The sequence below is a fragment of the Apostichopus japonicus genome, chromosome 21 (assembly GCF_037975245.1).
Source record: "Apostichopus japonicus isolate 1M-3 chromosome 21, ASM3797524v1, whole genome shotgun sequence".
NCBI classification, from domain to species: Eukaryota; Metazoa; Echinodermata; class Holothuroidea; order Aspidochirotida; family Stichopodidae; genus Apostichopus; species Apostichopus japonicus.
The window spans coordinates 2,923,168-2,948,789 of record NC_092581.1 but is presented as its reverse complement, the minus strand read 5'-3'; the positions used below and the strand labels follow the sequence as shown (position 1 = coordinate 2,948,789).

At 37.6% G+C, this 25,622-nt stretch overlaps 2 protein-coding genes across 3 annotated transcripts in view; both read right to left on the bottom strand.

Annotated features, from left to right (window-relative positions):
* Window positions 1–4,105, bottom strand: part of LOC139962414 (E3 ubiquitin-protein ligase SHPRH-like) — a 28,598-nt gene extending 24,493 nt beyond the window's left edge. For both annotated transcript variants that reach the window (XM_071962336.1, XM_071962338.1), the window contains exons 1-3: window positions 3,979–4,105; window positions 1,081–1,904; window positions 340–540 (exon numbers count right to left, since the gene is read on the bottom strand). In XM_071962336.1, coding sequence (XP_071818437.1) covers window positions 340–540; window positions 1,081–1,885 — 1,006 coding nt within the window. In that variant the 5' untranslated portion in view covers window positions 1,886–1,904; window positions 3,979–4,105. The remainder of the gene's footprint in view (window positions 1–339; window positions 541–1,080; window positions 1,905–3,978) is intronic.
* A 2,451-nt stretch (window positions 4,106–6,556) lies between these two features.
* On the bottom strand, window positions 6,557–22,878 carry LOC139963015 (uncharacterized). The gene is made up of 14 exons (XM_071963470.1): window positions 22,537–22,878; window positions 20,650–20,895; window positions 19,659–19,919; window positions 19,286–19,445; window positions 17,913–18,040; window positions 15,938–16,204; window positions 14,816–15,017; window positions 13,778–13,893; window positions 12,750–13,046; window positions 11,566–11,883; window positions 10,766–11,014; window positions 9,866–10,003; window positions 9,214–9,351; window positions 6,557–7,777 (listed from the first exon to the last, which is right to left on the bottom strand). The coding sequence occupies exons 1-14, from the start codon at window positions 22,610–22,612 to the stop codon at window positions 7,632–7,634; spliced, it is 2,742 nt and encodes a 913-aa protein (XP_071819571.1). The 5' UTR covers window positions 22,613–22,878; the 3' UTR covers window positions 6,557–7,631.
* Between the last annotated feature and the right edge of the window lie 2,744 nt (window positions 22,879–25,622).

Sequence of the window (25,622 nt, the reverse complement as noted above, 5' to 3'; positions counted from 1 at the left end):
AACCGAATATATTGTTTACTCAAGCCAGGGGGGGAGGGGGTTCTACTTCATAGTCAGGGATATAAATAATATTTAACTTCCTTTCTGTGTGGCAGTTTGAAGGCTCTGTATTCTGTCTCTTTATAATATATTTTGGTTACTGTGTACAGAGGCTGCTACACATCTTGCCACTTGTACAGCATAGCATTTTGTCAATGCGATACCTGAAAAGTGAACAAAGTGAGGTACACTACAGAGAATAAATACACAGTGCAGCAGTGTATGCTGGGCGGTAGATCTATAAATAGTGCCATCGTTTTGTAAGTTAAGTTCTTAAATCGAACTAGTGAATTTAATTACCTTCATCGGAGATTGCGACCTTCTCCTTCTCGATCATCCATCTGACGGCGTTGACCTGGTAGGGACGAAGGTTTGGGATCAGTTTCTCGTGTTGGACTGAGAGATCTTTGGTGCTCAAACTCTCCTCTTTGTGAGCTTCATACACATGCTTGAAAACTTCCGTCAGATTCAGTCGTCTGAGCTTCTTGAAGTTAACTGGTGCTAAACAGGAGGAATATACAGTTTAAAATAAAGCAAAATATGAAAAATTAAAGCAAAATTCGCTTTGCATGCATACACGCAAACACGCATACAAGAAACATACATACATACATACACACATTGTTATACAAACATACACACATACATACAAAGATATCATCAATCATTTGAGCAAAACCTCTGCATGCACCAAAAAATTTCAAAAGGATTTATCAAGGAGGAAGAAATTAAAAACTTCAGTCTGTGCTGCAAACACATCCCTTTTAAATGATTAACTATTTTCAAGTGCCGTCAATCTTAGCAGAATATTATAACACCAAAAGGAGATTGAAAAAAAAAAACCATGGGTTGTCGCTTGAGTGACTTGAGTCACGGGTAAAAAAACTTTGCTGACATAGCCAAGATGAAGGTTAATGCCCTGGTTTTTCCTGAGAAGCATATTTGTTATTGACAGCTATTGTTATTCTGTTTAATAATTTTTTTTTTAACATTTGGACAGATCGGCTCCATCACCAATTTGTCCTAAAAATTTGAACTTACATGGACAATGGAATCCATAACAGAATGCCAAAAGTAACTGCAGATGTTGCCGATCATCTCTAGCTTTTTTACTCTGTGGAGGGACATCTGACGGACCTTTCAGATCGGACAAGATCCCCTTCAGCAAGTAAACGTTTATAGTCAGGAATGATTCGTTTGGTGAAAACTCTGTTACCTCCAACCTCATTTTAGTTCCCTTGTTTACTCTGCAAAGGTATTCTACACTATCCATTGGAAATGTAAGGTCTAGATCTTTCTCAAGGCTGGCCTCCAAGCAGAGGAAAGATTGCTTCCTGCCGTTCGAGTGAGTGGAGGCAGAACCCGTTGCCGTCTCCTCGTCGTAAACCATGTAATACGGTAATCCGACGGACGAATTTATCATGAAGTTCGCCGGTTCCGATGGCAACGAATCTGGAAGCCTTCTACAACTGTGATCGATGTCCCCATTGAATCCGTTCCAACATGAATATTCACCAAGTGTGACTCTCAAACTGAATACTGACCCAATAACGTCACCTCTACTTCTGGAGTAGCCCTGATGGAATATGCTAATGCTACAGTTGCACTGATCATACAACATCTGATGGACCGCCTTACTGACGTGGAGTGGTGGGCCCGGTCCGTCAAAAATGACTTCCTCCTCGTGGGGGATGACTTTATTTTCCGACTTTTCGGCCTTTCGGCTTGAACTGGCTGCATGTGTGGTAGGTTCAACGTTTTCAGCATCCAGAAAATGCCAAGAGAGAGCTTTCCTTTTCTCTTCGCTGAACTTCAGTACTGACTTTGATTTTCTTTTATGACCCATCTTCAAAGCAGGGATTTGCCTAAATTGTTAGAAAAATGAAAAGGAAAGTTGTAGAGAATTGTGGCTTTCTCAGTTTCTTTAACTTACTATACTCCAAACAGAGTACAATATGAGAGAACAATAATATAGGGTGTATCACCAATATGCCGGGGTAGTGGCTGTCTTGCTTTTCATTTGGCACCCTCAACAGCATATCAGAGAGTTTGCTGTCTGTGACCGATGTGGGTGCTTCTTTCTTGAGTTTGGGAACCCTAGACTGCACAACAGCTGTCCCAATGCCACTTAAAAATGTTAAAAGTTGAAGGTCTTGTTTGAGGCCAAGGTCCCCTCGAATGACTTTACAACTTAACTCCTGATCATTGGTAACTTGTCACACCCACACACCAAAATGTGCACAATTCAAACAAACCCTCCTGGGGCACAACAGTGAACCACATCTACGTGTCCCCTGGGGGAGTTCCCATAGGGTGCAGCCACAAACCAGCGCATGCAACTAGATTAACATGTTACCTCGCAGGCCCCCATTTATACACCTGGGTGAAGAGAGGCAAAGGAGATAATGTGCCTTGCCCAATGACGCAATGACATTATGATCTGGCCAGGACTTGAACCTGCAAACCTTAGATTACAGGTCAACTGCTAGACCACAATGCTCTCACTTACTGTTGAGAACAACTTTATAATAAGACGATTGCCTAATCAGAAATGTATATAACAAATACATTTTACACAAAAACAGTGTATCAGTAAGCACTAGCATTGTACAGTACCTTTCTATCACATGATTGCACATGACCATATGTACTAGAATCTGTAAAGACTACACTTTTTTTTATTATCTTGTTTTAAAAAACTTAATTTATGTAATGTAATGTAAAGCCCCCCAAAAAACAATATATAATCACATTCTTGGTTGCTTCCCCCCTGAAAAAATGTATATCTTGAAAAAATAATAAAAACACACTTTAAAAAAAAAATTCCTTATCTGTTTACAGTGCAATAAAGATAATATTCTATGAAGCAAATTTACAAGAACATGCCATGATTACAACCAATGATGTCATCATAACAGCAACTTTTGAAGGCATCAATCAACCAATTTTGGTATAAAGGTAAAAGGAATCAGGGAAACACTGACCACAGATCAGAATTTATCAAGTTATGGCATTGCAAAATTTGGCTACACAAAATGGTCAAATTGCTATTATATAAGTGCAAATATGTATAGCAGTGTTACACGCAGAAGAGACCAAACTCTGAATCTCCAAACCTGCTACACAACATTTGGACACTATATTATTCCCTGTGGGTATGATAGAAGCCTGGGCCATATTGTAACTGAATATAATTAGTTAGACTAACAATAGAGAAAATGGGACGCTTAAGCATCTCTACAATGGGAGCTAGAGGCCCCAACAGAGCGGAACCACCACATACCACTCTGGGTCTTTAATGTGTTTGTTCTTTACTGTTTACAATCTCCACAAACAATGATATCATATTTCCTAGACAGTCATGTATAGTGATACCAACTACATGTGAACTCTTGCCTCCAGCAAATTTTTTCTTTGGGAGTCATAATGGGAAAGAATTGGTATTTTTTCTGGCTGGATTTAAAAGCATGAAGGGGAAACTTCTCTACCTCAAAAAAAAAGACCTTCTGAAAGGCAGGTTATTCTATAATTGTACCTGACGACCAACCTAGGCCTAACCTACTCTAGTATTAGCAAAAAGTCCTGTAGGCTAAATGTAATGTCTGTTTTAACACCCACCCAATGTCTCATCAATGACGTTATTTCTGGCCCATACAGCGAACTAGGTAATTGTAGCACAATTGTCAGTAACGTTACTAACTTGAGTACACTTATAACAATAGGCCTGACTCAAAGAACTAGAAAGGGTTTTGGGGCTTGCCTTTACCTACGTATTCAGCCGAACGTTAGGCTAGGCCTACTGTACCTATTAGAAATTAATAGGATAACCTAGGATACACTGAATGAGCTATGCAAACCCGATCAACAATGACTACACAGGCGTATCTTCATTAGTATAATATATGCATTTTATCTCAGAAACCAGGGAACATTACAAACCTGGGAAGCTATTTTTAGGGCAGAACGTCAAGGTTGTCTTCTCAAATTCAGCCAAACTTCGGCATGCAGAGAGACACAGGACGTTGTGTGTATGTTGTATGCATGCAAATAGCTTATGTTTATTGTGATTGGGGATGGTTATGCAATCGTTGGTGCGGTGGTACACAGCTGTTATTAGTCTGTCGCGTTATGTAGGATAGTTAGCATAACAAAGAATCCATTCAAAGTATCAAACAGGAAATCGCAATTCTAAAGAAGCCATTTTTGTGTACATTTGGTTCTCACTTCTCAAACGTTGCTGAAGTTACTGAAAATGCATGTATGACAAGAGATGTTATAATCCCTTTTTTAAGGAAAAGTCGCCCAGGAAAGAACCTGGGCACGGAAACCAAACTACCAAACGACTGATCCGCTCTCAACCCCAGTCCCCTTGCATCGGGACTGTGACTGTGTGATCATCGTCAGGTGTGCATCACCGAGTCCCCTCGAAAGGGAACAGCTACTACACATGATCTTAGCCAAAAGGCCGAGAACCGATGTTGTAATCCTAACAATGGAAGTGCCAGGGTAATACTTTCATGGTATCTGTTATGAACGCCGATACCAATGGTCAATTTGGGTGGTGTGGGTCTGAGGTTGGGCGAGGATGAAGTTGGTTGTTATTCGTGCCCAGGCCCTTTCTTGGGTGACTTTTCTTAAATAAGTATCTGTAGGATTTAAATGTCAGGTGACTGTCATTTTGTTAATTTAAAGACGAAGCTCTTCCCTTAGTTTTTCTTTTCATACTTTCATGGTGAATGCACTTGAACTTATAATGAGTGTCGACACAAAGATCAAAAGCAAACTATCATAGTTATGTCAAGAACTTCAAAATTACTGATGTCACATTTAGACTTCTCATATTTCCGTAATATTTAGACTAGTACCTCCTCAATGGTATAAGATTTGTCTTACCTGTTCGGGATAGTTGTCTTCGCAAGTATTCTGGCAGCACTAATATTTTACACTATAGGTTAATTTACCTTTAAACAAGTACGGGCAAATGTTTATGCTATAATATAAATAGTCAGTAATGCTGGAAGTCCTTTATGTTATGTTTTCTCGTTGGCAATTTCCTGTCTCTAACTTGAACTGTGTTTCGTTGTTGGAAAAGAATATGCGATGGGAGAAAGGGAAGTTAAGGAAAGGAGTAAGGGTGCACGGGGAGTGGTGAATAGGGAGGGGTGCACGGGGAGGAGTACTTGAATAATGGGCGAAGGAAATGAGGATCGAGTTTGGTCAGGACTGGGAGAAATCGGAAGTTGAGATCGTGCAAAACTAGTTTAAAAAGTGAGGCAAGTCGACCTAAACAAAGTTGGATCCCGTGCTGCACAGTCTGTGATAGAATTTCATTATTGAAGATGGTTTGGATTAGTTAGGCTTACCAAACCGTCCGTTCTTGAACGAGTAAATGTGGTTTTACATATATTATATTATGTTATTCTTCTTTCATCTGCCAAACATAAATTTTCGGCTGGAATATATCTTTGAAACAGGTAAAACGATCTGATAGTTACGTCTTAGTGAAAACGATCATATATAATTCATCCCTCGCGAATTTGCCCCCCCCCCCCGACCCAGAATTCGAAGAATTATATGCTGATCAATAGATTTACATTATTTCCATTTTTTGTGTGTGAAGTATTAGCCTGAGTAACATTTGACATTTTATAGAGTTAGTGTAATTTAATTACACACAAATTTTAGGCACAAATTAAATTTTGATATATCGTAGACAATTAAGAGAACCCTCCCCCCCCCCCCGCCCCTGATTTCAGTTCCGTTGGTGTTTCGAGACCACCAGTGAGAAATGACAATTGAACACATGGTAAATATTGACCGGGCTATATAAGTAGTCTACTTCATAAGATGCAACGCAAAACCTCAATAAAGGAAAGGCATAAAAGTGTCATGGGCCTCAAATGCTGCCTCTTAATAATGCGCCTGGGCCACAAATGCGTCTGGGCCTCAAAACATGGGCCTCAAATGCGGCCTCTAACTTGTTGTCAACGACTAAAGGATGTTTAATGTTGTACTAGGTGTGTGGGGAAGGGGGTGATAAGATGGTATGTCTCCCCGGAGGCCGAGTGCTATTATTTGCAACTTTTGAAACCGTACGTCGAGGAATTATAGACTGTTTTAGGTTGTACCGTATTAAACATGTTAATAAATTTATAGTTACCAGATCTACACTAGATTAGTTTGTAATATTCTTTGTGTCAGTGGGTGGGGGTGCTCCACGGATGATATCCCGTGGGCGGGGGACCATGGGGAAATGGAATAATCTTAATATTGTGTACTGGAGAGAATTTACTATGTTCTAGGCAAACATTTCCAATACTGGTGAGGGACATTGTCATGAACCAGGTCCTTAAGAAAGTATAGCTATATAGAAGTACATACATGCATTCTTTCTTTCAACCCACCCACCCCCCCCCGCACACACACACACACCACCCCCACCTTCTCCACTCGGCGCATACGATAGCTGTCCTAAAATGAAAGCAAACGAAAGATTACTACTCACCAAAAAAGGAAATTGAGTGCAAAAATATATTGATTCTTAAGGACCTAGACAATAAAACGGATTAAAAGTAACTTGTAAATATCCAGATTACTTTTGAGGGTCTATAAATAATATTGTAACCTAAATATTGTTGCAAGCGTAAATGCGATCAGTTGAACCATGTCTTCATGAAAACAAATTCCGAGTGCTGAATTCGTTTGTTGTTATCAATAATGAGAGTAATGTAGCATTAAATATTAAAACATATTCGATATAAAAAAATGTTTAAAACGTATCAATACTTAAGGTGGTGACTGCAAGACTTTGATTGACTTTGAGATGTCACCTTAGATGAGATGAGACGGATAACCTTAGATGTTTCATACATCAAAATCAAGGCCGGACAAGGTCTCATAATGTTGCCTCTGGAATGTGTAATGTCGTAATAAACATGTATTATACACTTGGCGTTCCATAGTCCTAAACATGTAATACACACTTGGCGTTTTATAGTCAGTCAGTAAAGATAGCGTCGAAGTTATAAATTAAACGAGTACACCGTACTGTCTTGAACTGTAAAGCAATGCCTTGAACGGTGTCCTTTATTTAACAACTAGTACTCTACAGAATGATAATATGCTACAAAAGTAAGAAGCCACGTTTGTCAACGTTTCAACATGTTATTCAGAACTTGGAAACTTTTAAAAGAGTTACTCAAGAGATCTGGCGACAGAAGCCAAACAAGTATTTGCAATATCTATAATACAAACGTAGACGCATTGAGATTTATAAAAAAAAAATCAGTAAATTAGCTAAGACTTAAAAATTAAATATTTAGTTATTATAAATCTTCTTCACAACTAGTGAAGAAGAATGTTATCTCACTAAAAAAAAGATTGTTAGGATTATTAACTGACTTTCGCTATAAATACATATGTTAACAAACATTAAAATGTGTAAAAGCTTAAAATAAGCACACGGAAAACATTCTTCAGATAAGGGGGACGTCTTGTGACCCCTGATGACCTCCTTCCCATGTCACATTGAACACTCTTCTAGTTGTCTCAGATAGACCAGGGAGTTGTTATAGAAAATGGCCGGGGACAGCCTACACTGACAACTGACAATTAGGTCCTGTCCAACCAGGTTCGCAGCCACTCTCACCACACTGTCCCGTAAATCTGTCACATTGGGTATTATCCATGCAGTGGCAGGTACTGACGCAGTCCGCTCCGTAACTCCCCGTAGGACACGCTGCTCAAGATAGGGGGTAGAATTAGGATGTTGCGGTGATGGGAAGGGGAACAGGGGGCGGGAAGAAAAGAGGGAAACGGATTAATAACTGGTTTCAAGTCATTGTAGTGTTTATAAAGGCTAAGATATATAAAGTACCGTCTTTTATTTTATGTTATTTTTTTTTGTGGGAGTGCTTGACAAAATAAGAATCGATTCAAATGTCTTACTGACTTGTTTCCCTTCGAAACATTATAGTCTTCGTCGAAGATTGCAAACTGATGAACAGTTAAACCGAGCTCAATTCTAACTTGTTATGACATCCCCACACACAAGTGTGTAACTTGAAACATGGTGCTCGCATGCCAACACGATAAAACCACATTCCGGCACGTATACATGCAACTAAATATACAAGTTACCTCCCAGGTCAGTCATTTATATATTTATATATATCAGGTCAGTCATTTATATATATATATATATATATATATATATATATATTTATTTATATATATATATATATATATATATATATATATATATATATATATATATAAATGAAAATCGTAATGAGTTGGATATATATATATATATATATATATATATATATATATATATATATATATATATATATATATATATATATATATATATATATATATATATATATATATATATATATATATATATATATATATATATATATATATATATATGAGACAATGTACAACATATACGGTCTGGCTAGATCGTTATAACGTTGGATTCCAAACTGATCATCCTTAAGATTGCAACTCCGTCGTAGTTAACCAATAATTGACCACAACGCTCAATGAACACATATTATGTTAGGGAGATGTGTAGGTATGGCGATAAAGAGAACCCCTACAAATTATCTGCATGGGCGACAAGTTTTTATCATGAGACTAATTCACGAAGTACTCACTACTATACTGTATAATTACGTCTATTTAGTTAATCTATATAGAACGATAGCTTAGAAGTTCAGAATTAGGGGTTAATCAACGGTCTATACCGTGCGTTTAAAGCCGGAGACCCGTGACTAATCTTTTTGGAGGTTTTCAAGAAGCAAGTCCGATATCACATGTTTGTCCCTCCTCCCCATTGGGCGGTTTGTTTTGTCACCATGGCACATGTTTCCTCCACTGAGGTTTACCATTCCTTTAAGGTATTTGTCTTTCATTTTAGCCTTGAAATGTTATACATATGAAGTGCATGGTCGCTGTCTGCCCAATGTACTGCACTTTCGAGGGACCGTGCACCAGGCGAGTTGTTATGCACTATATCGCAAAATATTAAATAAATTTATTTTCATCTGCAGGATGAATGATTGGTATCATATACAGGTAGATGTGCATACAAGAAAACAGCTACAGTACCTTTGACCATCATTTTGAACATCACTTGCACAATATCTATAAAAGTGCACTTACCGTCCGAGCATCCTCGACCTTTAAACCCTGCTGCGCATGAGCAACCGTAAGGATCGAACTGACATATAAGAGCGCCCTGGCAATCCATGTCGACACAATACGATGTGCCCTCCTGTCCATAGAATCCAGGAGTAAGAACTAGATTAGAAAAGGCAAGAAAAACCATTTGATTGTCATCCGCGAATCAACAAGTAGTGAGAGTTGGCGTGAACAAGATTCAGACCGCGTACTATAAGAATAAAATACTTATATAATAATAATAATAATACTCCTTGGTGAGGCTTATTAAGGCTTGCGCCTTTTACATCAATATACCTGAGTGACAAATTTCAACTGGAATAAAATATTTTGCTTGGCATAGCTCACAATTTCTCATAACCAATCCAGGTCATGACTGAAATACTCAAAATCATCGATCCCTCTTCTGAAATGGAACTTTCGGTTCGACCGACCGACCAATTTATGATATAATACGACATGAATATTCATAATACATGTTGCTTGGTATAGCTCAGACTTTTCATAACCGATCACGGTAATGCCAGAAAGATAAACAGTGACACAATCACCGCCTTCTGAAATGAAACATTTCATCCGACCGACCAATTTATGATGAAATACGACATGAATATACATGATGTGCTTTACTTACAATTTTCACAATCACAACCGACAAAGCCAGGAGCACAAATACATTCGTCGTTAAGCTGGTCCAGGATTCCACCATTCAAACATTCTCGAGAGGAAGTGACGTTGCAATGAGGAGGATTGATGTAACCCCTTGGACATTCTAAAAATTTTAAAGAAATATTGAATAATCTATAGGGTGTGGTGAGGATATGTTAATTTTATTTCTAATATATAATCGTATACTCAAAATTTTTGATAACCTTCAAAAGTAGCATTTGTGAATAATTCAAATAAAATTATTGATTCATTTGACATTATGATGAAAAGATGAGCAAGAAAACGTTATTAAACAAAGATTATACGTTTTCTTGAAGACAAATAAATTGTATTTTTGGAAAGTATAAGAAATGTTTAGAAAAGTTCAAAATATTATCAAATTTTAAGGACAAATCAAAAAGTTCAGTTTGCAAAATATTACTTAAAATATTCATGTAGCTTCTGATCCGCCACATGTTCTTATTTTTCAAGCATCTGTGCCTGTAATAATTTCTCAAGTCAGGAATGACGAAAGTAGTATTGAGTGTTGAAAAATTCTGGAATTTGTGTTACGGAATGCACAGAGAGTTAATTTTGGCCGTATCGTTTTGACTCTATTTTTTGCGGTTTTCCGTCTCAAACAAAGTAACGTGTCCCACTGCTGTTCGAAGATCGGGCCAAACCACCCAACCTCTTTCTCCTCCGAACATGTTAATGATAGCATAGCTGAAGGAAAATAAAGCCTTTAAATTTTAAGGACATTTTGACATAATGATTATTTCAGACCATCAGCTACTGCGTGTGACCTTAAAGAATTGAATATCCAGCCAGTTAAAAGTTTTTAATAAAATGTCTTATTATTGCATGCATATATAGATTATATTACCTTGAACTATAATTCGAACGAAACCCTGCTGCTTTCTTTTTCGACGATTAAGGAAAAAGACCTCATACACGCCCGCGTCTGCAGAAGTCACGCTGCTAATGACAACGGATTTTGTATTTCGCCACATATTGATATAGCCGCCGCTGATGTGACTATACCAAACAATGTTCCCTGATCTCGATTTAGGAATAGACAACGGAACATCATCACCAGGATACACAGTCAAAGTTGGTTTCGAAAATGCAAACTCTTTGGGTACAAATAACAAAGAAAGTTTGTTGTATACGTAAAACGCCTAGCGTTATAAATTTCGTATGCATTCGCACGTTAGTATGTAAATACATCTTAGGAAGGCGAATGATTAACTCTGGTTATACATAATTATGTACAATGTGCATGCATATATGATTATGTTTCTTTGTTCTGTTTAGAAAGGACATTACATTGGCGTTTACACATATATCTATATACATAAAATTCGGATAATAACCCCATTTTCTTTTAGCAGTTCGTATTTCTCGTTAAAGCATACGTTATCAATGAAAGAACGGACTTAAAAAAGAAATAATAAATAAAAAACAGTGGATATAGGGTAAAATGAGTAAGAAAGAATTTTGCATACACACCTTGGGTGCGGCTTATTTCTCTTCAAGTCTTTAAAATATCTGAAATTACCGGGGTTTTTTTTTTTTTGACATGAAAATATCCGACGCTTAGTGCAAAAACAAGTGGAAATTCGTTTTGTTACAGTATTATGACTGACAAATACATCAATCATCCTCGCCCTTAAAGTGACTTACTTCCGGCATACTGTACAGGAACAATGATAGTACCATACAGTGTGCTCTCGTCGTCGCTGGTGAAGTTGTGGGCAAAGACACCAGTGATAAATTTCCGGTTTTTTCTTTTGACGGGATTAAATGATATTGTACCATCGTCTGAGCTGCTATACGATGGCATCTGATCTGGCTGTCCGGTTTCAAGGAACCGTTTAAACGGAGCAGGTTTTCCAAAGTTCGAATTTCTCTTATAGTAATGCGAATTATAATCGCTCAACAGGACGGTAGCTGGTGATACTAACACCGTTGCTGAAGGTGCTGAATATGGGCAATAACTGTCTGTGTAATAAATATATAAATTAATAAATAAATGTTTCATAAATTTATTGATATCAGTTCCTACTTGAGGTTACGCGATGCATCCCATGATCACGGCTTAACATCAATGTAAGGGCATATTTGTCACGGAAAGAAGAACATTTTCAGTTTTGTTCGCAAAACTTTGTATCCTTCCCAAGCCAGAACATTTTCTTTGGGTAAATGTGAGCGAAGATGTACAAAAACATTATATATGAATAATCATAACTATATTTCTTTGAGGATCCTTCGATTGGTTCCCGTAAAATTCACCATAACAAAGTATGTAACATGAAATTGTTTAGAATCTCCGATGTGTGTATGGATGAGTATAGAAATGGGGAGGGGATGGGGGGGGGGGGGGGAGTTGAAGTTCTTGTATTCCAGCCTAGTCAAATCCTTGGGAACTATAGCTTTAGCGCATTGAACAAACCGCCATAAGTTATCTGAGTAAGGAGTAAGTTACTTTCGTCTCCAAAAAAATATCCACGAGTCATCCACCTTTATTGGTAACATCTTAGCACTGGGTTGATTATTCGTGGTTCAGGGTGGGCTGGTACAACGGAGGACCCCAAGTGGGTCCTACCCCATACCCCATGTGCCGATATGCGTTTATTTATATAGGCCTTGATGGCCATACAAAAAACCCGCATTCAATGTGTGTATCCATTTCAAAAAAACTGGTTGTGGTGGTATGGGTAACACACAATTACATTTTACTTTTACTCCTCTGTTACCTGTCTTCATATCTGACTTACAAATCACTTCGGTACCCTCTCCGACCCCCCTGTAGGCCTTTGCCTATACAAGTTCATTCGAAGGATGATACATAAGAGTGGTGTAATTACCTACTAGCAAGTACCGCAATGGCGTGCCTCTCCCGACCCATCCAAATTCGTCAGGTGACAGTTTCCCGACATATGTAAAGTTTAAGTCGTCGGACAATGTCCCGTAATGGATCGTGTGGTTGGTTCCGTTTCCTCCTGGTACGGACAGCAGGAGGAAATCCCCGTAGAATCCGACTCCACCCAATGTAGTATCGTCTAGATCTAATGTCACTTCACCTTCGTCCAAATCTGTTCCATCAATTACGGTGTAGCCTAGAGTGCTCGACTCGTTGACGGCAATCCAAACCCCGAGGGGTCCTGGGTAGAAAAGAAGAAAACTCCTTTGTCTTAGCATCGTTTTTTTTAACTAAATAAACGCTTCCGCATAATAAGATTCACGGTCCACAATTTTGATTATTATAGACAGCGCAGGAGAATAATCATCCTATACGATGGTATTTATTTAAATTTTTAAATTTTTTTACTTTCGTTATTTTACATTGTCTGTCCATTTGACAGGTAACCATAGAAACAAGGAGAAAACAAAACAAACGCTTCTTTTTGGGAGAATTTAACGGAATTTTTGCAATAAAAAACTCCGTATACATCTGATAACATCTGCAATGAAAAAAAACTCCGTACATCTGAAACTATCTGTAACATTACTTAAGGGTGACACCGTTTAGTTACCTGGACCAAGTTGTACCTCCCCCTCCCCCTCCCCCCCCACCCCTTCCCCGACGACTCCTAAAATATCTGAACACCATAGGCCTCTGCCCATTTTCGGTTCTGCTTTAAAAATACCAATATCGTGCAGCTTGGTTACGTTATCTCATGTTAACATTTACCCATATTGATTTAATTTTAATGAGATATAATAATTTGTATATTCATCATCTACATCTTTATCTACACACACATACACACACACTGACACATGTATTACAGTAATATATATGGGCCTGTATTCCACACTTTCAATAACTCTCTCTCTCTTCTCGTAGTTAGTTTTATCATTTCTTTAACCGTATAGTACTCTAGCAACATACTTATTTCATGGGTGGCTTGTGTCAGTATATCTGAAGCTGGTCCACAACATTCTGAGAAATTTAAGTTCGAGTAATTCCCAACATAAATTCCATTTTGTCCACCAAGAGAGATCACGCTGGAAAGGAGACAACCAAATACGAAAATTGGTAAGAAAAATAATATATATATATATATATATATATATATATATAGATATATTGTTATATACATATACATACATGTACACACATACATACATATACATACATATATATATATATTTATATATATACATACACACATATACATACATATGTATATATATATATATGTGTGTGTGTATATAAACACGCTTACCATCGCGTTGCAACTCACACATTGGGTTCTATTTACTGTGGCGATTATCAGGTCTGATGATCGTCCCAGTAGAAAGAATTCAATGTGTGCGTGAAACTCTGAGTTGCAACGCGATAGAATAACGTGTTTATACATAAATATATATCTATATATATATAAACATATATATCTATATCTATATATATAGCTCTGCATTAGTTGTATTGAGCCCTATACTGGTATCACTGAACTTAATATACTACGGTATCTATATATATCGAAATATAAATCTATATATATATATAAATCTATCTATATATATTTATATATATATCTATATATATCTATATATATATATCTATATATATATATATCTATATCTATATCTATATCTGTATCTATATCCATATCTATATCTATATATATATATATATATATACATATCTCTATCTCTATATCTCTATAAATAGATCTACATATCTATATATCTACATATATATGTATATATATATATCTATATATCTACATATATATATATAGCCTATATCTATATATCTACATATCTACATATATATATATCTACATATATATATATATATATATATATATACATATCTACATATGTATATATATATCTATTATGTGGAAACATACTACTTATTATATACATACATATGCTTTTAAGAGATGTGATCTATTATATATCTGAATCAAAGGCTCACCGTCTCTGTGGTATCAATTGAATGCGTGCTCGATCTGTACCATAAGGGACCGACCCAGATATGCTTATGGATACGTTGTCTCCATCATCAAGAAGTTCAAATACGTTCCATGTGGTCTCGTTATCAAGGTATTGAACGAAGATCTTGTCATGAGCGTTGTCCACTGCTACTCCGTAAAATTCGTTTTCGTGAGCAACTTGTGCTGTTTAAAAAAAAAAATCATTTCCTCTGTGTATTAATGCTTGTTCGGCATAAGTTGCGTTTTAGACATTGTTAATTCTAATACATTACATCCCTTAACTTTGAGTCTATACATATGCCCCAGAATGCATCATATTGACGTTTCAATCTATTTTTTTTTCTCTACTGGTGTAGGGGGTGGTATAGGACCTCTATATGGAACTGATCGCCTCAAAAAGAACCCATGGCAGACCCCAATCATCATTATTCTTATTTGAAATCATCGTCAACGATCCCGCCGGCGTAGATTGTTGTGGAGGCGTGAGAGGTTGACGTCGACGTCCCCTGATGAGTGATATAAATATATAAATATATATATATATATATATATATATATATATATATATATATATATATATATATATATATATATATCTTTACCAAACCACTCAATCTCTTTAAACTTACCTGTTAATCTCAGCCAAGTGCATGGATAGTACGGGACAGGTACGGGATAATGCTTCAGAGGGTTAACAAATCTAGAGGCTTTCTGTAGCATTGTATTTGTCACAATCAATGTAGCACCCAGCCGCTATATAATCTCAAAGCCAATTCTGTCTAGTTCGTCAAAATCGTATAGTGTATATACACGATAAAGTTGCACAAAGTCACACATTACAAAATGAAACTATGTATATCAAAAGAGTTTGATTTGAATATGATGCAACTCCTTTCTTCAAACAAAATGAAAATGTTAAAAAATAAAAAAATAAATCAAGAAATACAGAGAGCCGACGGGGAGATTACCAACACATCCTGATATATACAGCACACATGGTTGGAGATGAGTGTGGGGGAGTGGCCGAGAGAGAGAGAGAGAGAGGTGGAGACAGAGGCGGGTGGAGGTGGAGAGAGATGTAGGGGTTCGGATGGAGTACTCACTTGGTGTGGCTGAATAGTACAATATATCCGTTGCATTCATTAATTCGGTGTTGCTCAAGAATTGTAATAATTGAGCAGACGTCCTTTCCTTAAAGCCAAGCCCCATCCCATTTGCCGTAACGAAAATTTTACTATCATCAACAAAGATCGAGTTAAGTTCTAAATCGGCGCCAAGGTTCTCGCTTTCAACAAAGACTTCAAAAGCTCCGCCATTGTAATCGAATCTTAAAATCCATCCGTCTAGCTCAGCGGCGTAAATCAAACCCTCTGTAATACAAAAAAAAACAAGCAGAAAAATCGAAACAAAATTGCTCATAATCAACTTTATAATAAAATGGTTAAAATATTTTTGTTAGATTTCAAAATAAAATCATTCTCCACTGTGTTAGTTGCAAACCCCATCTCAATATCTTTTCACCAACTCCCCCCCAAAAAACATTGATTCTTCCAAGGAGTTAAACAATAAAGTCAGTGGTCTGTGATGTCATCACCTCAAATGTTCCTCAAAAGTTTTATTAATAAGTCTTCTTGGTTGGTTTGACATAAGTTGCAAACCCCATCTCAATATCTTTTTACCAACTCCCCCCAAAAAACATTGATTCTTCCAAGGAGTTAAACAATAAAGTCAGTGGTCTGTGATGTCATCACCTCAAATGTTCCTCAAAAGTTTTATTAATAAGTCTTCTTGGTTGGTTTGACATAAGTTGCAAACCCCATCTCAATATCTTTTCACCAACTCCCCCCCCCCCCCCCAAAAAACATTGATTCTTCCAAGGAGTTAAACAATAAAGTCAGTGGTCTGTGATGTCATCACCTCAAATGTTCCTCAAAAGTTTTATTAATAAGTCTTCTTGGTTGGTTTGACATAAGTTGCAAACCCCATCTCAATATCTTTTTACCAACTCCCCCCAAAAAACATTGATTCTTCCAAGGAGTTAAACAACGAAGTCAGTGGTCTGTGATGTCATCACCTCAAATGTTCCTCAAAAGTTTTTTTTAATAAGCAAGGGCATAGGAACCGGGGGGCTGGGGCGCCAGCCCCCCCCCTCCCCAGTGAAAAATATGGAGGGGCGGAAGTATCATTCCGCCACCCGCTTCGCAAGTCCGAAAACCCCTTTTTCATTTCCAAATGAGAAAAAAATCTCATTTGGAGCACCAAATTGCATCTAAGGCCAAGTGAAATGCAAAATTATATACAAAATGGAGTGGGTGGGTTGAAGTGTGCTATTTTGCACCAAATTGCATCTGAGGCCACCTGGAAATGCAAAAAAATTCATCACCTCAAATGTTCCTCAAAAGTTTTATAAATAAGTCTTCTTGGTTGGTTTGACATAAGTTGCAAACCCCACCTCAATATCTTTTTACCAACTCCCACAAAAAAAAACATTGATTCTTCCAAGGAGTTAAACAATAAAGTCAGTGGTCTGTGACGTCATCACCTCAAATGTTCTTCAAAAGTTTTATTAATAAGTCTTCTTGGTTGGCTTGACATATGACATATGATACATTTGAAATCGTTTGTTTTTTTTAAGTAAAATTATTGTCCTTTGTGAAAAGTGGAGTTAAATTTAAAATAAAATTATCATATGCCGTACTGTCATCGCACACTCTTCTGTTGGCAGATTTACAGAATTAAAAATTCTCCACCGTCAAAAATTGCCAGCATTTATTACGCTATCAACTGTTACGCCACTAAAATTCCCCTATACCCCCACCCCCCCCCCCCCGAAGCAGTTATAGGTACGTATCGTACCACCAAACTACAAACGTAACATATTTATATTTAGTTGGTATATGATTAAACTGTGTCCATCTCGATAATATGGATGTTATCCACATTACGGCACGTACAATGGACGCCATTGACAACAAGCATACTGTACGAATTCCCATACATAACACCCCCCCCCCCCATCCCCCGCATCCACCAAACTTTTAAATGTATATGTTCTTCAGTGGTCCATTTTAGTCTTACCTGCTTCGTTGTTATGAAGACCGTATACTTTCCCAACCACAGGTCTCCTTAGAAGTCTGAGTCTGTTACTACCATCCAATGATATGCGTTCGATGCTTGGACGACCAACTTCCGAGAAGAAGATATACCTGTATGGAGGGCAAATACAAGCACGAAATTTACAGTTTTAAATAGGGAATTATGGATAACACAAGCAAACAATCGAATACAACTGTGTTACTATAGGAGCAATATGACACTAGTCCAGCTCTGTTAATTTAAGAAAGGAAAGGGAATCCAATGTTCGAGTTCGCGCAAATAGAATTTAGAAATGTCATCTGAAAACGAGCAATCCTTTTTAAATTCTACAACCACCCTTACTCCCAACCCCCCCCCCCCCCGCCCCGGGAAACACACCTACACCAGGAGTATGGTTCCTGAGTTTCAAATTTCCCCATTTCTTTTTTCTTTTATACTATTTTTATACTATTTTTTTTTTGTAGTATATCAGATCACATATATGCTTAACACACACATATTAATCCATTGCATCAAGTCTATATACACATCGCGGCTAGTGCTGCGTGACACATCTGGAAGGGTGGAACAGTGCCTCCTGGTTATGCTGAAACCGTCAAAGGTGCGCCTTTCTACAAGTTACTTGTGAATGAAAAGTGCCGTTTCAATTTCTTGTAATGAAAGAATGATTTTTGTTGTTGTTGTTATTGTTGAGAAAACGATTAAGTGGAATGTGCATCTTTATTGAAGTATCCGTATTTCTTGAAGAAACAAAGAATATTCAACTCGTTGAATTTTTTGTCACATTTGGTCGAATCCGGTTGGCTTCTTTAAAATCAAAGTCACAAGTTCCACTGCCCTTCAAAGTAAGTTGTGCCATATATATACCCTCCGACTCCCAAATTGCACACCCTCATGTGCACTGCTGCTATGGCATCAGTCTCAAATCGTGGGAGATCGACTTACACCGAATTAAATCGACATATACCAATTTCCTTCGACTTATACCAGTTTCCAGCAGCTAAAATTGACTTTTACCGATTTAAATCGACATATACCACTTTAATTCTACATATCATCGATTTAAATCGATATATACCAGTTTAATTCGACATATCATCGATTTAAATCGACATATACCAATTTAAATCGATGATAAGTAAAATAAATCTGTATATGTCGATTTAAATCGGTAGAAGTCAATTTAAGCTGCTGGAAACTGGTATAAGTCGAACGAAATTGGTATATGTCGATTTAAATCGGTATAAGTCGATCTCCCACGATTTGAGACTGATGGCCCGCCATAGCACGATGAGGGAATGTATAAAAGCGTTGTGTTCAACGTAAGAAACTGACGGATATGAATGTGTCCCTACTGTTGTGGTGCTGCGATCGCCAGTGCACGAGGTGATTTTAATTGTCTGTCCAGTAGTACGGTTACGGTGCCATCCAAATCCATCACTTTGACGACTCGCTCCGTCTCGTGTGTCATGTAGAGTCTTCGGTCTAACTGATTGAATCTCATGACGGTTGCACCTGTATGAAATTTAATCAAGACAAACATCAGGCCCACTATATACAGCACAGCATCTTGGTATAATGATCTTTCAACAATACTTCAAGAAAATGCGGCTCTAATTCGATTTTAAGTAAGTATTTTAAGTATATTAAGTATTTCAAGTATTTTAAGTGTTTTAAGTATTTTAAGTGTTTTAAGTATTTTAAGAATAATATCATGGGGATATTTACCATCAGTAGAACTTATATATTCAGAATTCCTTCCAGTAAGTGGCACTTTGAGGGTATACCCTCCGATAGGATCGGAGAAATACACTAATTGTTCTAGAGGATCAAATGCTACCGTCGATATAGTGTCAATAGGCCAGGGACCAAAAGTTTCCGTTTCTGCTTCACCATCTGTAATGTCGACCTTCATTATAACTCTCTCTTCTGGATCTACTGCGAGAAGGGTGGTGTCGTTAAGTTCATTAGTTTTCTGTGAAGAGTCCTCTGTTGGTTGCAGAAAAGTGAGAGAAAAAATGTTGCAAAGAAAATAAACACTAGGCACGTGAAGCTCCCCCCCCCCCCCCCCCTCAATATACATATCAAGGGAGCAAAAAAGGTTTCTAAGCCCTTTAAATTTCCATGCTCGTAGTTAAGTTCATAGACTTAATGTTACGAGTTGCTTGAGACTGTTTTGCCACGCGCCGCAGTCAAAACTAATGTAACTTAGGGGTTTCTATATCCTTGTCCGTTGTCTACCCTTTATTGATAAGAGAGTCCACCGTGAGGGCCTGTAACAAATTCTCTAAGTGACGCTTACGAGACTTACGAGACTAAACATGCCCTCAATTCCTCCCACACCCTTCACTAATTTTCGTCCATTAATGCTACCATTCTGGATCTATTATATTCTACAAAACTTGTGACGGAGAACTTGATTTTCGTCTGTTTGTGGTTTATTTTGTGTGAGTAATTATCACTCGGCCGCCCCCCCACCTACGCCCTCCGATCTCCCCATTCCCCCGGGGGACACCGCCAGAAACAGACGGAGAAACATATATACAACTAAACGTCTACGACGAAATAAACGCTCTCGTTCTGTGAGTAAAAGTAACGATCAAGAAAACAATCCATGAGCACCATGTCGTCATCACTTTGGAGAAGGACTACCGTCGCTCAATATTACACGTGACATGAGAGTAGATAATAATAATCTGAAGGTCCGTAATGATCGTACCCGAAATGTCATCAATACTTAAAAGCATTCTGTTTTCCCCGGTGATCGGGTCATTGGCAAAAACACAGTCTTCTGTCACGAATATGAACTCCTTCGTAAGCTCTCGATAAGCGATATCCCTAGTGTCGTCTGGAAAAAGGCCCTCAGGTACGTCTGTGGGTACACCTGCTGGCAAATTTAATGCGTTTACGACGGTACCATTTTCAGTTTCATCCAGTATGTACATAACACCACCGTATCCTCCTTCTGTTAAAAAAAAATGTGGGAAATATTGTGACTGGTTTGAAACATAAGAACATTGACATGACCACGGATGTTCTTTAAATCCTACAGTTTCGCAAAACTGCTCCATTAGCGCTTACATGATAGGCTGGTTACGTACCTAGTGACTGGTTTGAAACGAAGATCAAACCTCATACTACAGTTTCGCAAAATTGCTCCATATCGGCTCTCATGTGTGATTTATTACGTATGTTGTCCCCATAAGGGGAGATTGCCCTAAAACTTCGAGAAATTTGGTAAAGTGGAGGGTGTAACTTTTGAAACACTGTTGAAGAATTTTCAACTTTTAGGCCATGACGAGACATTTGCTATTTTACATTTTGTAGCTCTGCCTTCAGGATGTTGTGTCGAAATTTGGAGTCAAAACATCGAATTTCAACATAAGAAATAAAAAAGGTAGGCCTATCACAAACATACTCCCACAGTTGCTTCTTCCGATCCCTTGTTCCTACATTTTTGCCATGCTACTCCCTTTAAAGGTGTGAAAACTCGCGCAAAATGAAACGTCTAATGCCGGTAATTTGCCCTAGTTTCGAATTTTTGGGATCATTACACATTACGTATAAACAGCGCGTTTAGAGAGGGGTCCGTATCGGGGTTAAAACTTTAAGGCTTCTTTTGGTCAAGAAATCGGTTTTGTTACCGATAGTAGAGATATACCACGTGAAAGAAGAACCTTTCTATTGAATGTGGTGCTAATTGGACATCTCAATAGGCTCCATAACTAAAATTAATCGATTTTGAAGGGGAAAAAATACCTTTCTTATTTATGCGCTAATTGAACAACACACTCGACCGCAGCGTCAGTTATAACAAACACACCCACGACCGCAGTGGTAGTACTGTGTGTTATGTCTTACAGTCCTTTTCTCTTAGTGGCTGCTGTGAGTGGCTGCTACCTTCAATGAGGCTAACCTGTAGATAACCGTCTAGTAGTTTTGACATTTCTAAAACTATTTAAGGATTGCTTCAGGTGTTTGACATGTCTATTTTGTATGAAAGAGCACAAAAAGACGAAAAGAACAGTGAGGAATCTACCATGATAGCATGCTCTGTTAAGAAGATATGACACTTTGAAGATATCAAAATTTCTTTGAAAACGACTGGTGTAGAAAGACTAACTGTGAGGGTGTGACGTCACATCCTCACTTCCTTAACATTTGTGAATATATTTCTTCCAAAATTATTTTCATTTTTTAACACATTTGAAAATAATATAATCCAAAATTCTTCAGGTGTTTAATCTCAAATACTTCCTTTGAAAAATACGAGATCTCCTGACATATCTTTTGGTTGAAAGTCATGAAATCTCACAAAATATTTAGAGAAAAAAACAAAGTCTTTTCAGGAATGTGAGGATGTGACATCACAGCTAGTCAGATTTTAGCAGTTTCTACACAATCTGATAAAACTTTATACACTTGAATATCTCTTTATCCGAAAAAGATATTTGAACAGTTTTTTTTTACCAGTTTGTTTCTTTTATTGTCCTCTTTCATATAACATAAACATGTATGACAACTGAACCAAAGAAATAAACAAGCAAACAACCATTCAGTCCTAAGGAAGTTTTATAGCAAAAGAAAATATAAATTTAAATCTTACCAAAGATACACTCTCCAAATGATGTTAAATACAAGATAATACCGACTGATAAGATAGTTTGTAGTGCCATCTTCATCCCCAGTCAAGGGAGGTTTATTTTGAGACAAACCTGCACCGAAGAGAAATTGACGAGAGAAACTTCCGAACGAGCTTGATACCGCACTCTCAACGCAAAGATGGAACGAGCTGTGCTGACCAGTAGGCTTTGTGGCTATGGTAGTCCGCATAAAACATTTGCTGACTAGCTGATTGCATTACGCCTATGTAGAAACGGTCTAGACCTATAAAGGTGTGGCTCTTAATAGTGACTTTTCATTATCCTCAAACTAAGAAGAAAAAAACCTTTCATGCCTTTCACTTCTAAGAAGCTTAAATGGAATGCTGATCTTAAAACGCTCCCTCTTGCCAAAATAGAAGAGCCGCAAGAGAGGTTGTAAAAGAATGTGAAGAAGAAGAAGAAGAAGAAAGAGAAGAAGATAAAAGAAGAAAAAACTACTGTAGATAAATAAGCCGAGGGATCTATCATAGCTGATTGCGTATTTATGCATGACTAAACACCAATGAGTGAATTAAGTTATTGAGAAGATACCAAAGTATTTCACAAAAAGAAAATTAAACACAGTGGCTATTACGAAATCAAATAATTTGATTCGTACCCTGGGACTTATGTAACTAGACGTACGTCCGTCTTAAGGACATTTTATATTACATTCTTCGTGTCTCGGGATAGTGAGGTTGACTTTTTTTTTGGGGGGGGAGGGGGCGTTTCCAGTTATCATCATATTTTTTTCTTGGGGGGGGGGTCAATATATAAAAATTTGAGATCAATTACTGATGATGTAAAATATGGGAGAATTGAACGCGATTTAAAGAATTATAAAGCCTTTTTTATTATCAATGTCTTGAGATGACTCTGATGCGAAAATATAAGGTCTTTGTAGTGTATAACTTTCTGCTGTTTTAGATTAGTTTGAAGCGGTCATGGTATGGAAACTTACACATAATCTTCACCGAATAAGGACGGTTTATAGAATGTTCTTCTTTTCCTGTAGCAAGTATAGAAAGTGTGACTTGTCATATCAAAAAGAAGCATATTATAGATATATTATACAGCTTTTTTTTTTATAAATAAGAATTTAAACGAATTAATACAAAAGAGTAGAAAAAAGCTTCGCTCTTTACCACACAGAAACCTTAGTTAAAATAATACAAACAAAAGGAAATAAAGGGAAAATAAAATATAAAATAAAAGGGTTAGCTACTTTAGACTCTATTTACTCATATAAATTGATCAAAAGTTCAGTCACATACATAGAAAAGCTCAAATTTTGAAGACACCTGTACTTCTCTTCAATTGACAATTTGAGCACATTTCGGATTTGTTTGGTATAGACCCTCCTTTCGGAGGTGCAAACAGGGAATGAAAAACAGTGGAATTGAAATTCCAATATTACTTTAGCGAGCCTATAATAAAACGACCTCCCACGATGCTATAGGGTTTTGTGTAGGTGATGCTATTGTAACTATCCGTTCGACCATATCACTGGTGAATGGCACTTAATTTAAGGCATATTATTCAGGTTTGAAGGCGTAGGAAAAAATCCAAACTGACTCTAGTAATTAAACGGATTTAATTACGAAGTGCACATTATTATACCGTGACATGATAAGTTGGCGCGATACGGAATACCCATGGAGGTAAGTATATATATATATATAGCCTATACACAAGCAAACGCACGCACACTACCCCGTCACCACAAGGTGGTGATAGGAACTTCCCTCCCCATAAAGAATCCATAAAGAATCACGTGATTCAGGCCGTTATCTTCCGATTCGGATAACAAGAGGAAATCGTCAACGAATCCAACTCCACAATTTACAGTGTTTACATTTTTGAAGTGTTTTAATAAACCCGGAGACCCTTTCAGATGCGGAAATAATGAAGTGAGTTTTATTTCTAGCAAGACTGTGACTAACGTCCACTACATGCCATGTACCAGATTTCTCGTGATTTTTTTTTTTTTTTTTTTTTGTATAATGATATTGTAGAGTCGAGCCAGTCCACCATAACCCAGACGACTAAAATGAACGCACATATATAATGCGGAGAATTTATTGTATAAAAGTGTTTAGCGAAGGGAGAAGCCAAAAGAAATTTAATCGTTATCTGCATCAATACACACCAAAGGATCCTGGCACCAACTTAGAGAAAAGCATTGAAAATAACTATAATGACAACAGGCTACAGTATATAATCGGATAACAACTGATAAAATGTGTTGGTCAGAACAGTATTTCGTTGTTAAAAGAAGTCATAGTTAGAGCACCTGGGGTGCCGAAAGAAGTTTCAGATTGATAGGTCAGTAGCGTAGGAAGGTACTTTTGATTGGGGGGCTGAAGACTGATGGCCGGCCTGGGGGAGGGGTCTAAGGGGGATTTTTTTTGTATTTCCAGGTGGCCTCAGATTCAATTTGGTGCAATATAGCACACTTCAACACCCACTCCATTTTGTAAATAATTTTGCATTTTCACCTGGCCTTAGATGCAATTTGGTGCTCCAAATGAGATTTTTTTTTCATTTGGAAATGAAAAAGGGGTTTTCTGACTTGCGAAGCGGGGGGGGGGGGGGGCGGAATGATACTTCATCCCCTCCATATTTTTCCCCGGTTCCTACGCCCTTGATAGGTCATATACAAGGCACCAAGGGTGCGGGTCCTTGTTGGTTATTTGAGAGGAGTCAAATTATCCGTTAGCCATCACATGTCCTGATGGAGCGAGTCCGAACCGGAGGGGTAAGGGGTCAGTGTTCCCCTCCCCTTCGAGCAAATTTATGTTATGATTATGATTACGGGGTGCTGAGATCAACTTGGCGTTTGAAGAGAAAACAATGTGTGTTGTGTGTGGTGTGTTGTGTGTTGGGATACAGGAGTATGATGTGATGATCTGTTGATGATACTGAAGCTTACGACGTTCTCCCCGTATTTGAACACGTGATACGTCATGTTGTCTCCCGTGACTGATTCGGAGGCCAGGAGAATGTCTTCGTAGAAACCGACTCCACTGAAACTAGTAGAGTTCATCCC

Excerpts from the sequence above, each read along its gene's own strand:
- LOC139963015 (XM_071963470.1), bottom strand. The coding sequence starts at position 22,612 with ATGAAGATGGCACTACAAACTATCTTATCAGTCGGTATTATCTTGTAT. Across the intron at positions 10,004-10,765 it reads CGTTCGAATTATAGTTCAAG|AATGTCCAAGGGGTTACATC; the intron begins GTAATATAATCT and ends TAAAATTTTTAG. Across the intron at positions 9,352-9,865 it reads CGGTTGTGATTGTGAAAATT|TTCTTACTCCTGGATTCTAT; the intron begins GTAAGTAAAGCA and ends TTTCTAATCTAG.